Below are 16,044 nucleotides of genomic sequence, written 5' to 3' on the forward strand. Positions count from 1 at the left end.
GTAGATAAAACACTACTGGAGGTAAATTGAGAACATAGAAAGTGTAGAGCGAAATGAGTTGTAGAGTGCGCTATCTAAGAAGAATACTAGTACTAGAATACTATCCAGGAAGGCTCGGACGCGGCCTTCCATTTATCTATACAAGATAAATCTACAAATGAAGTAGTCTATCGGTTCGACAAGGAACATCGGTGATAAAGAGAGCAGGGCTGCAAACGATTGGGACCAGTGGAGTGAATAAAAAGCTTTTCTTGGATTGAATTCCCAGGCGAAGACAGGACTTAAACACGAATGAGATCATTGCCATAGTGATCTGGAATGTTACAGAAATTGGGCGCAGCAAAGGCCCATAAAGAGAACCGTGGACACTGAGGACAATAATTGGCAGTCAGTAATTTGTCGTTACCGCTTTCCCCGAAAGAAGCACACGTTGAATGTGCCACTATTTGAGAAGTGTGATCGCTTGAACTCCCGGAATTACACAGCAGTAGAAGAGTATAAGAACCATAAAGAACAGGCCATTCGTTGTACCCGGTAAGCAATGGTGACCAAGAGGGTTGATGAGATGGGTGTCAAACAGTTCTCTTTTCTTTTTTTTTTTTTTTTTTTTTTTTTTTTTTTTTTTCCAGCACTGTACCTTATTTGATAATCCATTGCTGCTATAAAAAAGGCACATCAGCTCCTCCAAAGGAAAGCTTGCCCTCGACAGAAGGCTAGAATGACTAATATTTATCCATATCAACGTTGTTCGAGTATTCTATTTCGAGGCCTTCCTGCAACTTTTCATTTTCACCCGAAGAGCTGCTGGGCAGCACTTCAGCAGAACGCCCTGATGTTAAAGTACCACTAGTCGAGGACTGAGGAGCATAAAAAGAGTGACACCATTTTGTTAAAACGCTGAATGAACAGGGCATAGTGAGTTGTCGGTATTGTTTATTGAATATGGTATAACAACCACACTAGAAGACGTAGGCGCAGTTAGACATAAGTCTCAGAGACTATACACTAGAAACTGACACTGATCGTTCCCTCTCGATGACCGCGTTGAATAAAATGATACACCATACGGATCGTACAAAAAATAGAACCACTCTACTTCCTCTCAACACACACTATTCCCTCCACCAAGGAGAGGACATAAATCGAGGGCAAAATTTGGGCACAGTGGGATTCGAACCCACGAGTTCCAGGAACATTGTGTCTTAAGCACAACGCGTTAGACCAGACTCCGCCATATGCCCATGAAACACCCAAAACCAGAGCTCGCGCCTCTGATTGGCTGAAAATTCATAAGAAGACAAGCTGACAGACCTTTATGTAGTGAAAATTCTGGCAAATAATGGGTTTCGAGCTATTGCAGCCCTCTGGGGCCCGCCCTGGGGCCTCAGTGTATATAAGTCGATAGCTATATCCTAGGTGAATGGAACAATGTTTATTTGGATGCCGACTAATATGTGGAATCATGAGGAATAGACTGTTCAGTGGAATCACAGCTGCGGAATAAGGCCCGGTAGGCCCGGCAGACCTGGGGAATGTGACCTGTGGAAAGGGCGACTGTCGTAGATCATTGCTGGTTAGGTCTGATAGATTCGCAGGATCAATCGACTCGAGAGACAAAAAAAAAAAACTTAAGTTTGAACGCATTTTTTTTTTTGCTGTGTAGGTTATTATGGTTTTTATCGAAAGGCTGCGGCAGCAATATTACATGCTGTGCTCATGGGGATTTATGTTAATAAAAAAAAAAAAAAAAAAAAAGCAATATTACATGCTTTCTTATACGTTTATGTGACTTTTACATGTCGTTAACGCAGCACAGATGGAGTCCTGAAGAAAGAAGAATAAAAAGATAAAGAAAAGATGGGTTCGGAGCCGCTGAAAAGTGGGGAGTGAGGGCCAGATGGAGACCAGTCGTGCAAAAACGAAAAGTAAAATGCGGGGTGAATTAAATTTTGAAAGGGAAAAACGTCAAACGTCAAGCAATTGACCATGTCAACCACCGCTACAGATGAGTTGATGCTCTTGTGCCTGAAATTTCCAGCGCGCCCCTTTTTGAGATTATTCTTACAGATGAAGCATGGAGAAAGTTGTATCGTTCACTATTTTAGTGGATACAGCAAACATGAACCACTCAGGGAACGTATACCATTCTCTGTAGCATTGCCACGCCTATCTTTAGTCCTGTGTACTTGTCTTTGTTCAATTGCTCGTTTTGAAGTGTTATTCTTTTGTGGCGGCATGCGAAGAAAAGGAATAAAAAGCTGATGAAAGAAGAGAGAACTTTGTTTTTTTTTTTTTTTTTTTTTTTTTTTGCTTTTAACCATGCAGCAACCGTTTTGCATTTCATCAACGACCACTCATCAACTACTCCTGCATCCTCTCTTCGTTATTTATCTGTTCCTCTATTTTCCTCTACCGCCTCTCTTCATCTAATACCATACACTTTCTCATCGAGGCGATGTTCAAACCGCAGCCAGTAAACATTCAGTCCTCAACAGATCCCGAGCAGCACCAACAGGAACCGCCTGGACACCCTGTCCCACCCTCGGAGTTCGTTTACCAACTTATCCTCGAACAATTCTGGGGAGATGGTGTTTCCAAACGCGAGATCCGGTCTGTCTATACAGTCGCCAGCGATGCCAACGCCGCCTGCCAAGACTACTTACTCAGGACCTGGCCACGGGATCAGTTCTCATTCTACGAGATCAGTGCCTCGCCACAACGACCGGAGCTCTCGAAAGTCTCAGCGTTGATCAACGGAGACCGATTTCATGTCTGGATCGAGCAACACTCATGGGAGGGTACCCTCGACTTTTCCTCGACGGCGATCGCGAAACGGGCAGGCAAGGGTCCAAACGCCTATATTCTTCAACGGACCATTAAGGATGCCTCGGGTGGAAAGCGACGGTCGACTACGCGACGGATCTTTGCAACACGCCAATTGGCCAAGCAGGCATTGGCCCAGGACGAACCGCCTTCGGAGTGGTCCTCGAACCAGGGCTATGTGCTTGAGCCAGGCGGGGAATATGCACACGCGCTCTCACCCTCAGGAAAGACTGCCTGGTTATTTATTGAGGTCAGGCCCTTGTACATGAGCTACACGCGACTGGAACAGGAACTGCAGGAGGTAACAGCAGGAGACGGGACCTCAGTGTTGAACCCCATCAGTCTCGACAATGGCGACGACAGCGTATCGTCGGTACCTGCCTCGCCAACATCGCTTTCACACCCGGCTCATCACTTGACCCATCATCCTCGATCCTCTCTCGACAATCCATTCTCGCCCATGCCGTCCAATCCAGATGAAGCGGGTGCGTTTGTGTACCTGGTTCTACAGCTCAAGACCATTCCTTATACGCCACCCATCCTGACGGTCGAGGCAGTTGCATACGAGATCGAGGTCGCCAATCGGTTCGGGATTGGTCTGCTGGAAGGGTTCGGTGGACCAGGAGCTATGTCGGCAATTTTCAGAGAGGACGGGTGTCTTCAGGGCAGCGTGACGCAACGCACGTGTGATGAAGGGCTGACAGTCTGGGTTGAAAAGCGAGCGGTAGTGTTAGGAGACGAGGCGATGGATTCAGATTTGATGTCTGAGCATGGATCAGTGCAATTGAACAGGGCATATCAGGATTCAGAACGGAGTCCTCACCTTGGTTATTCGACTTCTAGTTCTGGTGGTGGTGGCGGTGGTGGTGGACAGAAACGGGAAGAGCCAGCGGACGGGTTTGATTCTACAGAACGACCTGCCGATGCGCATTCACAGGGCCATTCATCATCAAAATTGGTTCGTGTATCACGTCCAGATAGCGAACTGTTGACGGAAACGAAGCGAGTTGTCGATTCAGGAGCGCGATATACGGTTGTGTCTGTCTCTCAACCCTTAGAACACACTGCTGTCCAGGCGTCTGGTTCGTCGTCGGCTCGTGTCATTGTGGATTCTTCAGAGGACCTTGCGGCAGCGATTGTGCGTGCTCGGGTGGAGTTTTATTCGTCATTGGCAGGACTAGATATCGCGACGGTGGATATCAGGGACGAGCTTGAAGGAGAGAGCAAGGAGAGGGTCATCCGAGCGTGTTCTCGATCCAATCCGTCATTGGTCCTGCAAGAGACCCGAGTCGAGGATCGTCACGGACAAGGCGACGCGAGAGCATGATTGGAGTGACCCTGGTCAGAGAGAACAAGAAGCTTGTTTGTCCTTTCCTAGAAGGGGATGGTCTGCAGAGATATATAAAAATAAAAAAATAAACGGACAAGTAAACAGCGAACCAGATGGATGGTACGTACAAAGGTATATGCGTACATGGCCATCACCGTGCTCCTTCTGTTTTGGGTATTCGTGAACATCACGATGACAATTCACGCACTCGATGGGGGAGCCTGTATTCGCCCGGTATGCTTCTCCACAAAATAATAAACTTTATTCGACATCATCGTTACGGACGTCACTTGGAACCTTCAATTCTTTCGTCACCCATTTACCTTACGTCCCGGAATAGGAATAGATTATTCGCGTGGGTCTTCATGATGGCGGCGTCTGACGAGAGAGAGAGAGAGAGGGAGCGACATAGAGATAGAGAGAGAGAGAGAGAGAGAGAGAGAGTAAAAGAGACCTGTTGTTTACACGATTCCACGGCTGCTTGTATCATGGAGGGAGGACAGGGGCAGACAGGCTGTACATACTGTATCTGGGAAGGGTGGAAGGGTGGAAGTGTGGAAGGGGAGACACGGCGGTCGCGTACAGTAAGAAGTAGGTCATCATGATGGCCGTTGCATGGGGTCGCTCTTCTTTGGCTAGCAAGGGCGGGGGTTATTATCCCAAGTTCATTAATTGCGCACTGGAACAAATTAGCCAATGAACGCGCTAGACTTTAGACTACGAGCCCTGGCTCACTATCATCATTCTTCCATCATACCATCATACGTGTCTCACAGCCCCGCCTGCCTCTCCCCCTCTGCCACTCACCTCGTCAGCAGGCTATGACAGGACTCCACTTGGAACAGGTTTCTTCAAGGGCGGCAGCCAACCCTGACGAAGGAGGACAGGGCGGAGAAAAGGTATAAATACCATCGATTCCCCGCACCTTTCTGTCCCTCATCAAACCATCTTCCTGTCTTCTACAACAGCAACCCACTCTTCAACCAACCAACCAACCAACCAACACTTTCCAAAATGACCAACAAAGTTTCCAACACTGTCCACGAGGCCGTCGGCGCCACCAAGGAGAAGGTCGGCCGTGCCACCGGTAACGAGTCCTTGGCCGCCAGAGGTGCCGCCCAGAACGCCCAGGCCCACGCCAACCAGGACGCCTTGAAGGCCAACACCCACGCCCATGGCGTCGCCAACAACGTCCAGGGTGCCACTCAGAGAACCGTCGGAAGTGCCACCAACGACCACTCCATGCAGGCCCGCGGCCATGCCAACGAGGCCCTTGGTGATGTCCAGCGCAACTACTAAAGCGGCCCCACGCCACTAGGGAAGCAGATCAAGTTCAAGTAACAAGACGGATCGGATTCTAATGTCGATGAAGGGGGGAAGAAGAAGAGTCATCCCGGCTATTTTTTTCCCTCAATCCGTTCACTGTCCTTTGTCTCTCTTCTTTTTGTAAACCTATGTAAATAAACTACCCATGTGTATCGTACTTTTGCACTCTTTATGTGTTCGTCTATGTCTATGTCTATGTCTTGTCTTGTCTTGTCTGGGGTGATTTCTGAGCCGCTGCATCTAATGGTCGTTACAGTGTCAGTGTTGGTGAGATTAGAGTCCAGCACCGCACAGCACAGCAACTATAGCAATGGTGTACGGCGGATCAGATAGAGAGGAGCGCATTGACCAAGCACATGCCAGTGAAGGGGATCCAGTTTTGGTTATCTCTATTCGATCTGCTTTATTCCGCTCGGGGTTGGTTCTCGATCATTTCCCGGCGAAATACAACTCCCGTTGCCACATCCTCAATTGCTTCCCGTACATGTACATTCTTATAAAAGGACTTCCTACCCAGCCTCCTCTGTCCTCTTTTTTTTTCCCCCTCTCCCTCCTTCTCCATTCCGCTCCCTCTCTCATTCTTCCTTCGCAATGGACATGGAAACAGTTTCGCAGATCCTCATGGGCAGTCACCCCACCTGGGCATTCCTGAACAGCACCAACACAGGATCCCGTCTGCTGCTGCAGCACCAGGAACAGCCCCTGATCACGGCTCTTATCGTCCTTGTGCCCCTGGTCTCTGTCTGGCTCTTCCGCCGGTACACAATTTCGCCCGTTGTGATCACCCATAACGACAAACCGGTCTCGATCCAGGTCTACGACAAAGGCACTGGCAAATCCTCGTCTGAAAGTTTGATTGATTACATTGCAAGAACATGCCCCTCGCTCATGGATCCCAAGAAGGCAGTCTTCAAGCCGACGCTGTGGATGACCAGTGGACATATCCAGACGGCCTATGCTGCCTATATGGACTTTGCGAGCAGATATGTTATTGATTACCAAAGGTATGTGATAGATAGAGACTGATGGGGTTTGCCTATCTTTCCGGATTTTTTTTTTCAGGGCTGATTTCGCTATATTGATCGAGCCAATGGCTCTTCGAAGCGAATCCGTGCGCACCATAGTTTCTAGGATGGCCATTCATCTTCTTCTATGCACGTCCTGCATCTCCTTTTTTTCTTCTTCTTCTTCTTCTTTGCTGCGGTCTTTCAACAACGCTTAAACATGCGCTTATGTCTGCTTACATTTGCAATTTTTCCTCTTTGTCCGTGTCTCTGTGCGCCCATATTTTCAATGTTTAATGTTTGGCTTACGAATATAATCCGAACAGGGAGCTGATGAAGACCCCTGACGGCGGAACGGTTTCCATTGACTGGTTCCCGAGTTTCGAAAACAAACCCGTGGACGATACCCCGACCCTGGTCCTCCTCCATGGTCTGACAGGAGGTTCCTTCGAATCCTACATCCGTGCGTTGGTCGAGACTATGACCAAGGACCATGGCTACCGCTGCGTTGTCTTTAATGCCCGTGCTTGTGCCAACACTGAATTGACTTCGGCCCAGCTGTACTGTGGATCGTGGACGGATGATCTGAGGATGGTGGTCAAGCATATCCGAAAGACCCTGCCCGAGGCCAAGTTGATGAGCGTCGGATTCAGCTTGGGATCGAATATCCTGATGAACTATATGGGCGAGGAGGGTGATCAGTGCGAGTTCCTCGGAGCCATGTCTGTGGGAAACCCTTATGACCTTATGGGGTATGTTCTATGTCCCTTTATTTCCCCCCCTCGGAATTGTCAATGTTTCTTCAGCGCAACTAACACGGGTTCGTATGGTTTTCTCGGGGCGCTTGCAGAACTTGCTATGCGATGGAGCGCGGATTTCTTCAAAAGCTGATCTACTCTCCCACGATGGGCGGTAATCTGAAGCGCATCTTCTTCAAGCACGCCAAGCTCTTTGAGAACCATCCCGAAATCGATCTCAAGCAAGTCGAAGCCGCCCATTCGATCCGCATGTTCGACGATGCCGTTACCCGCCGCATTTTCAAGTACAGGACCGTGCACGAGTACTACCGCATGGCTTCATGCTCCCAGCGTATCCTCGACATCAAGCGACCTTTCCTTTGCCTCACTGCGTTGGACGATCCTGTGGCCGTCGAGGAGTGCTGTCCCTATGACGAAATCAAAGGAAACCCCTATGGTATCTTGGCAACGACCTCGCACGGTGGACATCTGGGTTGGTTCCAGGGATTCCTCACTCAGGAGCGTTGGTGCACACGACCCTTGGCAGAGTTCTGTATTGCGATGTTTGAGGCGGATCGCAGACCGGTCTCGCAGACACCGACGAAGCCCGCGGTTGGAACACAAGAACAGGAGGACACCAACAGTAGCCATATGGTCCGTGATATGAACGGAACCGACAGGGGTGCCACGACCAAGCCCCATAGGGACCTCAACAATGCCTGAACAAAGGAGATGAGCATACCTGGCGTCTTTTAAGACGAGCGACATGTTGATGGATATGTCGATTTAGAATTTTTTTTTTTAGATAAGACGATGAATAGATGGGAGTCGACCGTTGCATGGAACAATAAAATGCATGGAACAAATAAAATTATTTCTTTATTAGTGCTCTGTTATTGTCAACGGCTGACCCCGCGATTGTCATGATCGATAAAAGCAGAAGTTATGAATGGTTCTGGGCGATGGAGCTTGACGCTACGACGTTCTTATGGCCACGCATCTCTGGAGAGGTCTGCGGATTGCCGTTCCTGTTGGTGGTGCGCGCCGGTCGCCGGTTGAGGTCCTTGGGATGGATGAAATTGCATCGGTCCCCAAACGCACAGTTCTCGGGGTCACTATATCGCGAACGTAAAAAGAAAAAAGAGGAAGGAAAAAAAAAAAAAAAAAAAAAAAGGAGGAGGAGGAGGAGGTTTACTAGTCTGGTCTCCAAGCTCACCTGTTATAATAAAACGAAAGAAACAAACACTCACCGGCAAGGCATAGTCGGATGGGTGAACTTGCAGGCCTTGTTCGTGCAGTTGGGCCAGAATCGGCAGCGACTCTTCATCTTTTGCTTTTGATCTATATAGAAAAAAAAAAAAAAAAAAAAAAAAAAAACACCGTCGTTGTTCGTTTGTTTGAAAGGCGGAAGGATGGTAGCTCTTAGTTTCTTTCACAGGTCGTTCAGATCGTTCGCCCCCTTCTGGAGAGGACACGTTCCTTTGTGATTACCATGCATATTCGGCGAGGATGTCTCCTCAGGATCCAGATCAACTGCCTTCGAAGGTCTTGCTGATCCTGATGAAGAGGGTTGGGGCAGCCATGAGGGCGTAAAGACTGCGGCATTGGTATTAAATACATGCTGGTGTGTCCCTACCAAAATCAAGAAACAAGAAATTGTCCAAGGAATCCGATGTTAGTGTGCGGATAAAATTTGCCTTGCTTCCTTTAGATCATGCATCCTCGACTTCCTTACTTGACGCTGGTGCTCCACTCGGACCGTGTCCTTCCGGTGCTGTTGCCGCTGCATTTAAATGAGATGAGGACTGCGCCAAAGAAGACGAAGATGAAAACGATGCAGGTACCGGGATCTTGGATGCCCTGACGTTCTTGTAAGGCGAAGTCGCCTCCGCGATCGCCAACGCCTTCTCGATCCTTACTGCAGCCTCTCTCTGGCCCGGGAATTCTTCCTCGACAATCGCCGGTGTGGACGGCAAAAGTATTTCCAGAGCAGGAGTGGCGTTGAAGGACTCGATCTCGAGCTGAGTGTTGGCGGAGATAATGGTATCGTTCTGGGACTCGACCTCCATTTCCTGTGACTCAATGACCTCTTGATCCTTGGTACCAGATGCCGTCTCCTCACTGGGCGGGATCGCTGACAGCTGGCGCTCCTTGATCTGAACTGACTCCTCGACCTGCATTGACTCCTCGACCTGCACTGACTCCTCGACCTGCACTGACTCCTCGATCTGCACTGACTCCTCAATGACGGTTGCTACAATCTGAACATCCTCAGAGCGTTGGTCCTCTGAACTGGCGTCGTTGATGCTGGATGTCATAATAATATCCTCCTGGATCAGCTCTGCAACCTAGAAGGCGTAAGGAATAGATAGGACACCTTGAAAAAGCATTAGTAAAAGTAGTCAACAGTTTTGATCCAGAACATATGATGGTCAACAGTCGATAATAAACGCGTTACGTTCGACTGGGCTCGGTCGACGACATTGTCAATGGCATCAGATGATTCTATGGAGTTCAAGTTGTTTAAGTTACAAGGAAAATAAAGATTTTAAAAAACAAGATCTGTACTGTTGCGGAAGAGTATGCTAGGACCATTGTTCGTCTCCAGTTAATTCATTTTCCAAAGATCAGCTTCGTTGTCGACCTCGCTTACCTCTGACATCAGCTTGCTTCTCGACAGTAGTGATAGCAGTTATCGAAACCTGCTCGGTAAAAGATGCAATGGCGTTTTCCGACTCGATATGGCTAGATCGCTGTTCTTGTCGTTTTATGCCTCCTTGCACTTGATCCTTGTTCTTCTCGTGCTCCGAATCACTGTTGTGGCGGGCAGATTTCCTTCTATCGGCCTTAGTACTGCTATTGCTACTACTACTACTACTACTACCGGTGTCGCGAGTATCGGAGGTAGTTGAAGACCTGACCTTGGTAGGATCCAAGGGAGGCAGGGGCGGGGATGGAGCGTCTGGAGGTGAGGATGAAGAGGTTGCAGCCCAGATCATGTACACGACAAGCCCTCCCACTAGGGCAGCAGCGCCGAGGCGCACCGCGTTGTTATTCGCGAGAGAAGACATTGAAATAAAGAGTGGAGCTGTACGAACACGGATATATCAAAGTTAGCTGCGTTGTATCCTGAAGGGGAGAAATAGAAGGTGGCGACCAATGACAAGAGTGGGGAATGAAAAAGTGGGGAATGAGAAGGAGGATGGATGCAGGTGGTCGAGTTGATCCAATGGGTCCAAACAGCGGGCCAAAAAAAGGTGTGCTTTTGTTTGTTGTGGCAAATGGAGACGGAAATGCAGCAATGCGTGGAGCAGCCAATGAGATTGGAGGAATAACATTTTGGCTTTCTTTTTTGTCCTACACACACGCGTATTGTGGGGGGGAAGGAAAACGAGGGTGATTCTCGGGAAAGAGTACCGGGCTGCAAATGCACAGCCAAACAGGCCAGGGTGGCGAACACGGCGGCGTCGTGAAGGAAGGGGGAAGGAGAAGAAAGGGAGTGGGGAGCCAAGAAGGTACGAAAGAAAAGAGAGAGCAAAAGAGGGAGAGGCCTCATGGTCCTCATACGACAGGTGCCGATCTTGTCTCATAGTAGATCTAGTGGGACGTTGCCATCCCGGGGCATTCGTTTACATCGATCACGTCCCACAGCCACAATGAGCCAGCCAATGATACGCACCCACGACGGGTCACCCTCCGCAGAGCCCCCGATACGACGCGATGCGATGCGGTGCAGTGCGATGCGCTCTTGTCGATCGATTTATTTCCATGTATGGAATAAGTACCATTTACATCAGCATGAAGAGACATATTTTTTTTTTCTAGTAGCTTTGTCTCAGCGTAATCTGTTCACCATCACATATTGTTTTTTGGCCCTCCCAATGAATCCTTCTTTCTTCGCTCCTTTACTATCTTCCTCATCCTCATCATAAATGATCCCTTCTTCAGAGGATTCTTCAGCCAACTCGCCGAGCGAAATCAAGTCTGCTCCAGCAATGTACACTCCCAGCAAGGACGCTCTTCGAGCACTCGAGGACGAATGCGACTGCAGCGAGCCAGACCACAAACGCACCCATCATCATTTGAAGGACAAGAACATGGACCAGCAGTACATCCCGAACCAGCTCGATGCTCACGCCATCAATATTGGGACTAATACCAGGACCAACCATGGTTCCTCAAAGGACACTCTTGGTTCATTCGATATGGTCAGACCCACTACAAGTAAGGGTGTCATGATTCATGACTGGAGCACCACGACGTCCTTCCCTCTCCCAAGCGAGGTCCTGATTTGTGTCTTCGATAACCTGACGGTCGGCCAACTCCTGCCCTGTCAGTTGGTCTCGCGACAGTTTCGCGCCGTTGCTCGTGCAGTCTTAATGGACAAGGTCGGCGGTTGCATCTTACTCCAACAACAACAACTACAACAGCAGCAGCAACGACAACAGGACAGCGACAGGAACACACCTTCGCATCCATGGGATCTGCGACCGCATCAACGGCCTGTCGGGAACGGGACTCATGGGCTCCCGCCATTACCTCAACATCACTATCATCATCACCACAACCAGGAGCCGAGCAGCGTTAATAACGCAGGTCCACGCGCAGAGGATACACGGCCACGCCTGCACCAGCACCATCCCCACCATAATCTGTACCAGAATCAGTCCATGGAGGGACTAGATCAGCACCCACAAATAGACCTGCATATCCACCATCAATCTCACAGCTACAACGTCTCAACGTCGTCATCGTCTGCATCACCATCGCCTCAACAACAGGAGCCATTACAGCATCCATGTCGTCGCGACGCAGGTTATGTCGCTCCCGGGAACATCGCGCTATTCTTGTTCCCACACCATGATCACACCCCCACAGGCTGGCAAGAGCGTCAGGCAGTGCACTTCCAATGTACGGAGATCGACCGCACCCGGGAGCAGTTGGTCTTCATGCCCGTGAACTCCGGCTCGGGCGACTGCATGCGATTCATTACCAACTCCTGGAGCTTGCCCTCGTCGACATCGTCCTTTAATGGAAACATCGGTGGACTACTAAGGCCGGGGGCAGGAGTTCGACCGCGCTACAACCTCAGCAGCGACAGCAACAGTGGAGGCAGCAGCGAGGCTACCAGCCCTCTCACAGAATCCGAATACAGGAGTCCGGCAACTGGCTTGGACTTGTTCGACTATGCAACAGGACATCCTCGCCCATCGCCTCCATCCTCCTACAGCAACCGTCGTACAAGCATCGCAGATCTGGGCAGCTACTCTTTCACAGATCAGTTCAGAGTCACACGGAAGAGTAGCAACAGCAGTTTGAGCAGTATCGACAGCGCTTCCTCACCCTCCCATTCTGCGTCGTCCCTCTCACCCTCTGCTTCCTCTTCCTCTTCCTCTTCGTCCTTGCCCCCATCCTCTACCCCTGCCAGCAGGTCGACATCCTGGCTCACTCCTTCATCATCCTCCCCGCATTCTATGACCCCATCCTGGGCGATTGTAAACGGAAAAGGTGACGAGCACTACAGCGTGATCGGGATCAAGCATGGCGACTGGCCCGAGGAACGCCAAACCACAAGTCGATGGTGGGGCGGCGGATTGCACACGAACATGGTCCGACAATCTATGGTCTTCCTGCCGTGGTCAGCCTCGCCCGGCGGACAGGGTTCGGTCGCAGAGTTCCAGCAGCGATTGATCCGACAGCACGAACTCTCACGACAGGACAATATTATGAGTGGCCATCGCAACCATCATCGTCATACACGCCTTGTAGACGCACCAGTACGTATACTACAAGAGGAGAAGGACAATGATGAGGGCGAAAAGGGATGCACAAGGATGCACAAGCACCATATGTACATGTCGTGCACTCAAGCCAGGAATCCGCCGGCACATCATCATCGGTATTTCTGTCTGCACCATGATCAGCTTATGACGGATATTGCAGCGTTCAATTCGATCAAAGCGGCGGCAGCAGATTTTCGAGCTCTCGAACCGGTATGCGTCTTCTGTTATTTTCATCGTCGCAGCATAGACACGAGAACACTTGTGTAACTGATTGATGAATCAATGAATCCTCTTTTTTTTTGTCAACCTCAACGTGTGTGCTACAACAACAGAAACCCAGCAAGACAATACCCTTGACTACTGCCGGATCGAAGCATCTGGCAATCGATTACGAAGCCCGGATTGCCGAGAGCAAGCGCTGCCAGTTCTGTCTTTCGTCACTGTGTAAGGCCAACCTCGAGATCCAGGTCAACTTTAGGGAGATCAGAGTTTCGCTTGACTGGGTGCTTTCCGGCTTTATTCCCGAGGTCAAGCAGGGCATGAATATGCGACCACCATCCAATTCTCCAGAGTATCCGTCTTCGCCAACGTTGCAGGCCCGTGGATCCGGACAAGTCTCAATCTAGACAAGACCATACTCTCAGTGCGCTGTCCTTTCGCATTTCGCACAGAAGCATTGTATACTCGTAATAGTCCAATGAGGAAGTGTTGCGTTCAGTCAATATGACGAGCATTTATTATGTATGCAAAATCGCTCTTCCACGTTCATGTCTATGCCCATATTCAATCCGATTGATATTATTTCGACTTCGGTTTCTTCTGTCCATCTTCATATCCTTGAAACGGATCCATGCGCTTCCTGCGAGATGTTGAGGGTTCTGCTCCTGCTTCTGTTACTGTTCCTGCTCCTGATGGTGATGATCCTGCTCCCACACCTGCTGTGTTTGATGCCACCACTGGTGCCGGCGTATTGTCCATATCATCCTCCGAGCCCAACCCCTCATCCTCCAAGAACCGCGTGTGTGTTCCTTCTGGTTCTGCCCACACTGGTTCCTCTGGTTCTGCATCTTCCCCTGATGCAGCCTCGGCGGCGGCTTTGCGATCTGCGATCTCATTCGCTACCAATGCGCCTTTAATGAACCGTGCGGCTGCAGCTTTGTCGACCTCCATAGCTGAGCGGTTGTGGCCTGGAGAAGTGGCCTTCTTGAACCGTTCTATGTACACTTGGATTCGTTTCTAGAGCCAGAGAGAAAGAGATTGAAAAAAAAAGAATGGTTCAAGTTAGCATGCCATCGAAGTGGGATGTAGATAGCTCTATTAAAAAGGAGACATAGAGCAAGCAAAATCAACATGAGTACCAATTCCTGCATGACGGGGTGAGATGAAGGGGCCTTGGCGTTTGCCTTCAAGTTGACTATGAGGACACAAGAAGAAAAAGCGAAAAAAAGGGTATTTCAATACGATAATCCCCATTGTACCATAACCAAAAAACCCCACATAACACCAGACATAATAAAGCAAAGCAAAAACGTACTGAAGGCAAGGGTATTGATAGTATAGGCCATCAACAACTCGAGCTGACACCGCTTCTCGATATCGAGTTTCGCGAGTGTCTCTGACAAGGATGACTTTGTCGCAAACAAGGGTGCGAGCATATCCTCGAGCTCCGCAAGGGATCCGAGTAAGACGTTTGCTGCGTTCTTGTGGTTCGCTGGCAGTGCCGTCATCACCTCTGGAGGTGTAGCCTTCGGTTCTTGTACATCGCTGCTGGATTTTGTCTTCTTCTTGGCTCCCATGGCTATTTTGGAGTATTTGTCGAAGGGAAGGGGAGAGTGAGAAAAGGATGGGGAGGGAGTGGAGAGGAGGGGAGCGAAAGAATTGGTGGCAAGGCAAAAGAAAGGGCGATGCACCAAAAAAAAAGGGATCATTTGTTATGTATTTCGTGCGCGGCAGTCACGACCACAGGATTGGCTCGCATGGGCCAATCATATGCTGTCGCCGTCCTTCCCAGTGTGGACTAGAAAGATATTTGCGCACCTATTTCCAGCAGTTCGTCCTGAGCTCCCAGGATCTGGTTGTTGAAAGATCACTCCTAATCGAAAGTTATAAAGGCGATATATTCGTATCTATAGATATAGGGGATCAAGGTGAAAGAACATATGTTGAACAAAAAAGTTGGGTAGAGACGCGTCGGTTGGTTGGTAGTAGTATGATCAAAATCAAAAGAACGCTTTTTAATTTAATCCTTTAAGATGATGTCGATACGATCGTGGGATGAACGCCGAATCCCTCCCGAGGTGCAGGCGTAGTCTACCACTGCACCCAACACATCATCCTATAACAAGAGCTTAGGATACAATTATGATATATACGACGACGTGTATCAAGCGAGCGCGCTCGTGCATGCATTTGTTCTGTTCGAAAGACAGAGTACACATAGTCTACGCACACAAACACCTCCAACGTTAACATGACCTCCATCTAAAGCACACAGTCCTTGTCATCCTGGTCCTTCCGTTCCTGGAACTCCTTGCCCTCTCGTTCTCAGCGCGAGGAGGAAAGACACATTACATGCACGGACTTCTACCATTGTCTTCGAGGAACCGATATTATTACGAAGATATCCGCCCTGAATACAACGGTCTAATTCCTGAGTCAGAGTCTTCTTTTTACCAATTTTACTTGTATCATCTACTGCATTCGTCCCGATCCTCGTGGATTAAGCCGTACGCATTCGAGAGATGCCGCCGATCCCCGCCAAACATTCAGCACAATGTGATACATCTATCGAGAGTTATCGATCCTGATCATCCGTCACAATTGTATCGCCAATCGCTCGCTATAGACGTTGACCTCGCCTCGCCGTCTTCACTCAATTCCCGATCGTCTCTCACCGAGTACCCGTCATTTTGACCCATCCTCGTTCAACGGCATTATAAAGATACAATGAAAGGCTGATCAGTGAACATTAGCAAAGAACGAACTCCATAAGAAGCGGTCTGCATTGTCATGACTCAAAACTAATAGTGGAGAAAAAATGC

At 49.2% G+C, this 16,044-nt stretch overlaps 6 protein-coding genes and 1 non-coding gene across 7 annotated transcripts; 4 read left to right on the forward strand and 3 right to left on the reverse strand.

Annotated features, from left to right (window-relative positions):
• Positions 1 to 1,156: 1,156 nt before the first annotated feature.
• On the reverse strand, positions 1,157 to 1,241 carry BC939DRAFT_t95. The gene has a single exon. It is a non-coding gene; the product is annotated as a tRNA-Leu (tRNA).
• Positions 1,242 to 2,323: 1,082 nt separating this feature from the next.
• Positions 2,324 to 4,260, forward strand: BC939DRAFT_450324 (uncharacterized protein). The gene has a single exon (XM_051555515.1). It carries the CDS (start codon positions 2,456 to 2,458, stop codon positions 4,148 to 4,150), a length of 1,695 nt encoding a protein of 564 aa, XP_051412730.1. The 5' UTR covers positions 2,324 to 2,455; the 3' UTR covers positions 4,151 to 4,260.
• Positions 4,261 to 5,032: 772 nt separating this feature from the next.
• BC939DRAFT_450325 (uncharacterized protein) lies at positions 5,033 to 5,644 on the forward strand. Its single transcript, XM_051555516.1, has one exon. It carries the CDS (start codon positions 5,168 to 5,170, stop codon positions 5,450 to 5,452), a length of 285 nt encoding a protein of 94 aa, XP_051412731.1. The 5' UTR covers positions 5,033 to 5,167; the 3' UTR covers positions 5,453 to 5,644.
• Positions 5,645 to 5,852: 208 nt separating this feature from the next.
• BC939DRAFT_450327 (Alpha/Beta hydrolase protein) lies at positions 5,853 to 8,107 on the forward strand. The gene is made up of 3 exons (XM_051555517.1): positions 5,853 to 6,483; positions 6,810 to 7,235; positions 7,334 to 8,107. The coding sequence occupies exons 1-3, from the start codon at positions 6,071 to 6,073 to the stop codon at positions 7,941 to 7,943; spliced, it is 1,449 nt and encodes a 482-aa protein (XP_051412732.1). The 5' UTR covers positions 5,853 to 6,070; the 3' UTR covers positions 7,944 to 8,107.
• Positions 8,054 to 9,570, reverse strand: BC939DRAFT_144191 (uncharacterized protein). Its single transcript, XM_051550172.1, has 4 exons — positions 8,956 to 9,570; positions 8,712 to 8,852; positions 8,471 to 8,561; positions 8,054 to 8,335 (listed from the first exon to the last, which is right to left on the reverse strand). The coding sequence occupies exons 1-4, from the start codon at positions 9,536 to 9,538 to the stop codon at positions 8,164 to 8,166; spliced, it is 987 nt and encodes a 328-aa protein (XP_051412733.1). The 5' UTR covers positions 9,539 to 9,570; the 3' UTR covers positions 8,054 to 8,163.
• Positions 9,571 to 12,569: 2,999 nt separating this feature from the next.
• Positions 12,570 to 13,711, forward strand: BC939DRAFT_450331 (uncharacterized protein). Its single transcript, XM_051555518.1, has 2 exons — positions 12,570 to 13,213; positions 13,336 to 13,711. The coding sequence occupies exons 1-2, from the start codon at positions 12,695 to 12,697 to the stop codon at positions 13,627 to 13,629; spliced, it is 813 nt and encodes a 270-aa protein (XP_051412734.1). The 5' UTR covers positions 12,570 to 12,694; the 3' UTR covers positions 13,630 to 13,711.
• BC939DRAFT_450334 (uncharacterized protein) lies at positions 13,684 to 14,895 on the reverse strand. Its single transcript, XM_051555519.1, has 3 exons — positions 14,538 to 14,895; positions 14,362 to 14,417; positions 13,684 to 14,239 (listed from the first exon to the last, which is right to left on the reverse strand). Exons 1-3 carry the CDS (start codon positions 14,797 to 14,799, stop codon positions 13,802 to 13,804), a joined length of 756 nt encoding a protein of 251 aa, XP_051412735.1. The 5' UTR covers positions 14,800 to 14,895; the 3' UTR covers positions 13,684 to 13,801.
• Positions 14,896 to 16,044: the final 1,149 nt, after the last annotated feature.

This window comes from Gamsiella multidivaricata (assembly GCF_025024155.1).
Source record: "Gamsiella multidivaricata strain RSA 2152 chromosome Unknown BC939scaffold_29, whole genome shotgun sequence".
Taxonomy (NCBI): Eukaryota; Fungi; Mortierellomycota; class Mortierellomycetes; order Mortierellales; family Mortierellaceae; genus Gamsiella; species Gamsiella multidivaricata.

What these genes read in the sequence shown, in the direction of transcription:
- BC939DRAFT_450327 (XM_051555517.1), top strand. Translation starts at nt 6,071, where the DNA reads ATGGACATGGAAACAGTTTCGCAGATCCTCATGGGCAGTCACCCCACC. An exon ending in TATGTTATTGATTACCAAAG is followed by an intron (nt 6,484 to 6,809) that starts GTATGTGATAGA and finishes TAATCCGAACAG; the next exon opens with GGAGCTGATGAAGACCCCTG. An exon ending in AACCCTTATGACCTTATGGG is followed by an intron (nt 7,236 to 7,333) that starts GTATGTTCTATG and finishes GGGCGCTTGCAG; the next exon opens with AACTTGCTATGCGATGGAGC.
- BC939DRAFT_450334 (XM_051555519.1), bottom strand. Translation starts at nt 14,799, where the DNA reads ATGGGAGCCAAGAAGAAGACAAAATCCAGCAGCGATGTACAAGAACCG. An exon ending in TATCAATACCCTTGCCTTCA is followed by an intron (nt 14,418 to 14,537) that starts GTACGTTTTTGC and finishes GTGTCCTCATAG; the next exon opens with TCAACTTGAAGGCAAACGCC. An exon ending in ACCCCGTCATGCAGGAATTG is followed by an intron (nt 14,240 to 14,361) that starts GTACTCATGTTG and finishes CTCTGGCTCTAG; the next exon opens with AAACGAATCCAAGTGTACAT.
- BC939DRAFT_144191 (XM_051550172.1), bottom strand. Translation starts at nt 9,538, where the DNA reads ATGACATCCAGCATCAACGACGCCAGTTCAGAGGACCAACGCTCTGAG. An exon ending in ATCCTCGCCGAATATGCATG is followed by an intron (nt 8,562 to 8,711) that starts GTAATCACAAAG and finishes TTTTCTATATAG; the next exon opens with ATCAAAAGCAAAAGATGAAG. An exon ending in CATCCGACTATGCCTTGCCG is followed by an intron (nt 8,336 to 8,470) that starts GTGAGTGTTTGT and finishes TTCGCGATATAG; the next exon opens with TGACCCCGAGAACTGTGCGT.
- BC939DRAFT_450331 (XM_051555518.1), top strand. Translation starts at nt 12,695, where the DNA reads ATGACCCCATCCTGGGCGATTGTAAACGGAAAAGGTGACGAGCACTAC. An exon ending in ATTTTCGAGCTCTCGAACCG is followed by an intron (nt 13,214 to 13,335) that starts GTATGCGTCTTC and finishes CTACAACAACAG; the next exon opens with AAACCCAGCAAGACAATACC.
- BC939DRAFT_450324 (XM_051555515.1), top strand. Translation starts at nt 2,456, where the DNA reads ATGTTCAAACCGCAGCCAGTAAACATTCAGTCCTCAACAGATCCCGAG.
- BC939DRAFT_450325 (XM_051555516.1), top strand. Translation starts at nt 5,168, where the DNA reads ATGACCAACAAAGTTTCCAACACTGTCCACGAGGCCGTCGGCGCCACC.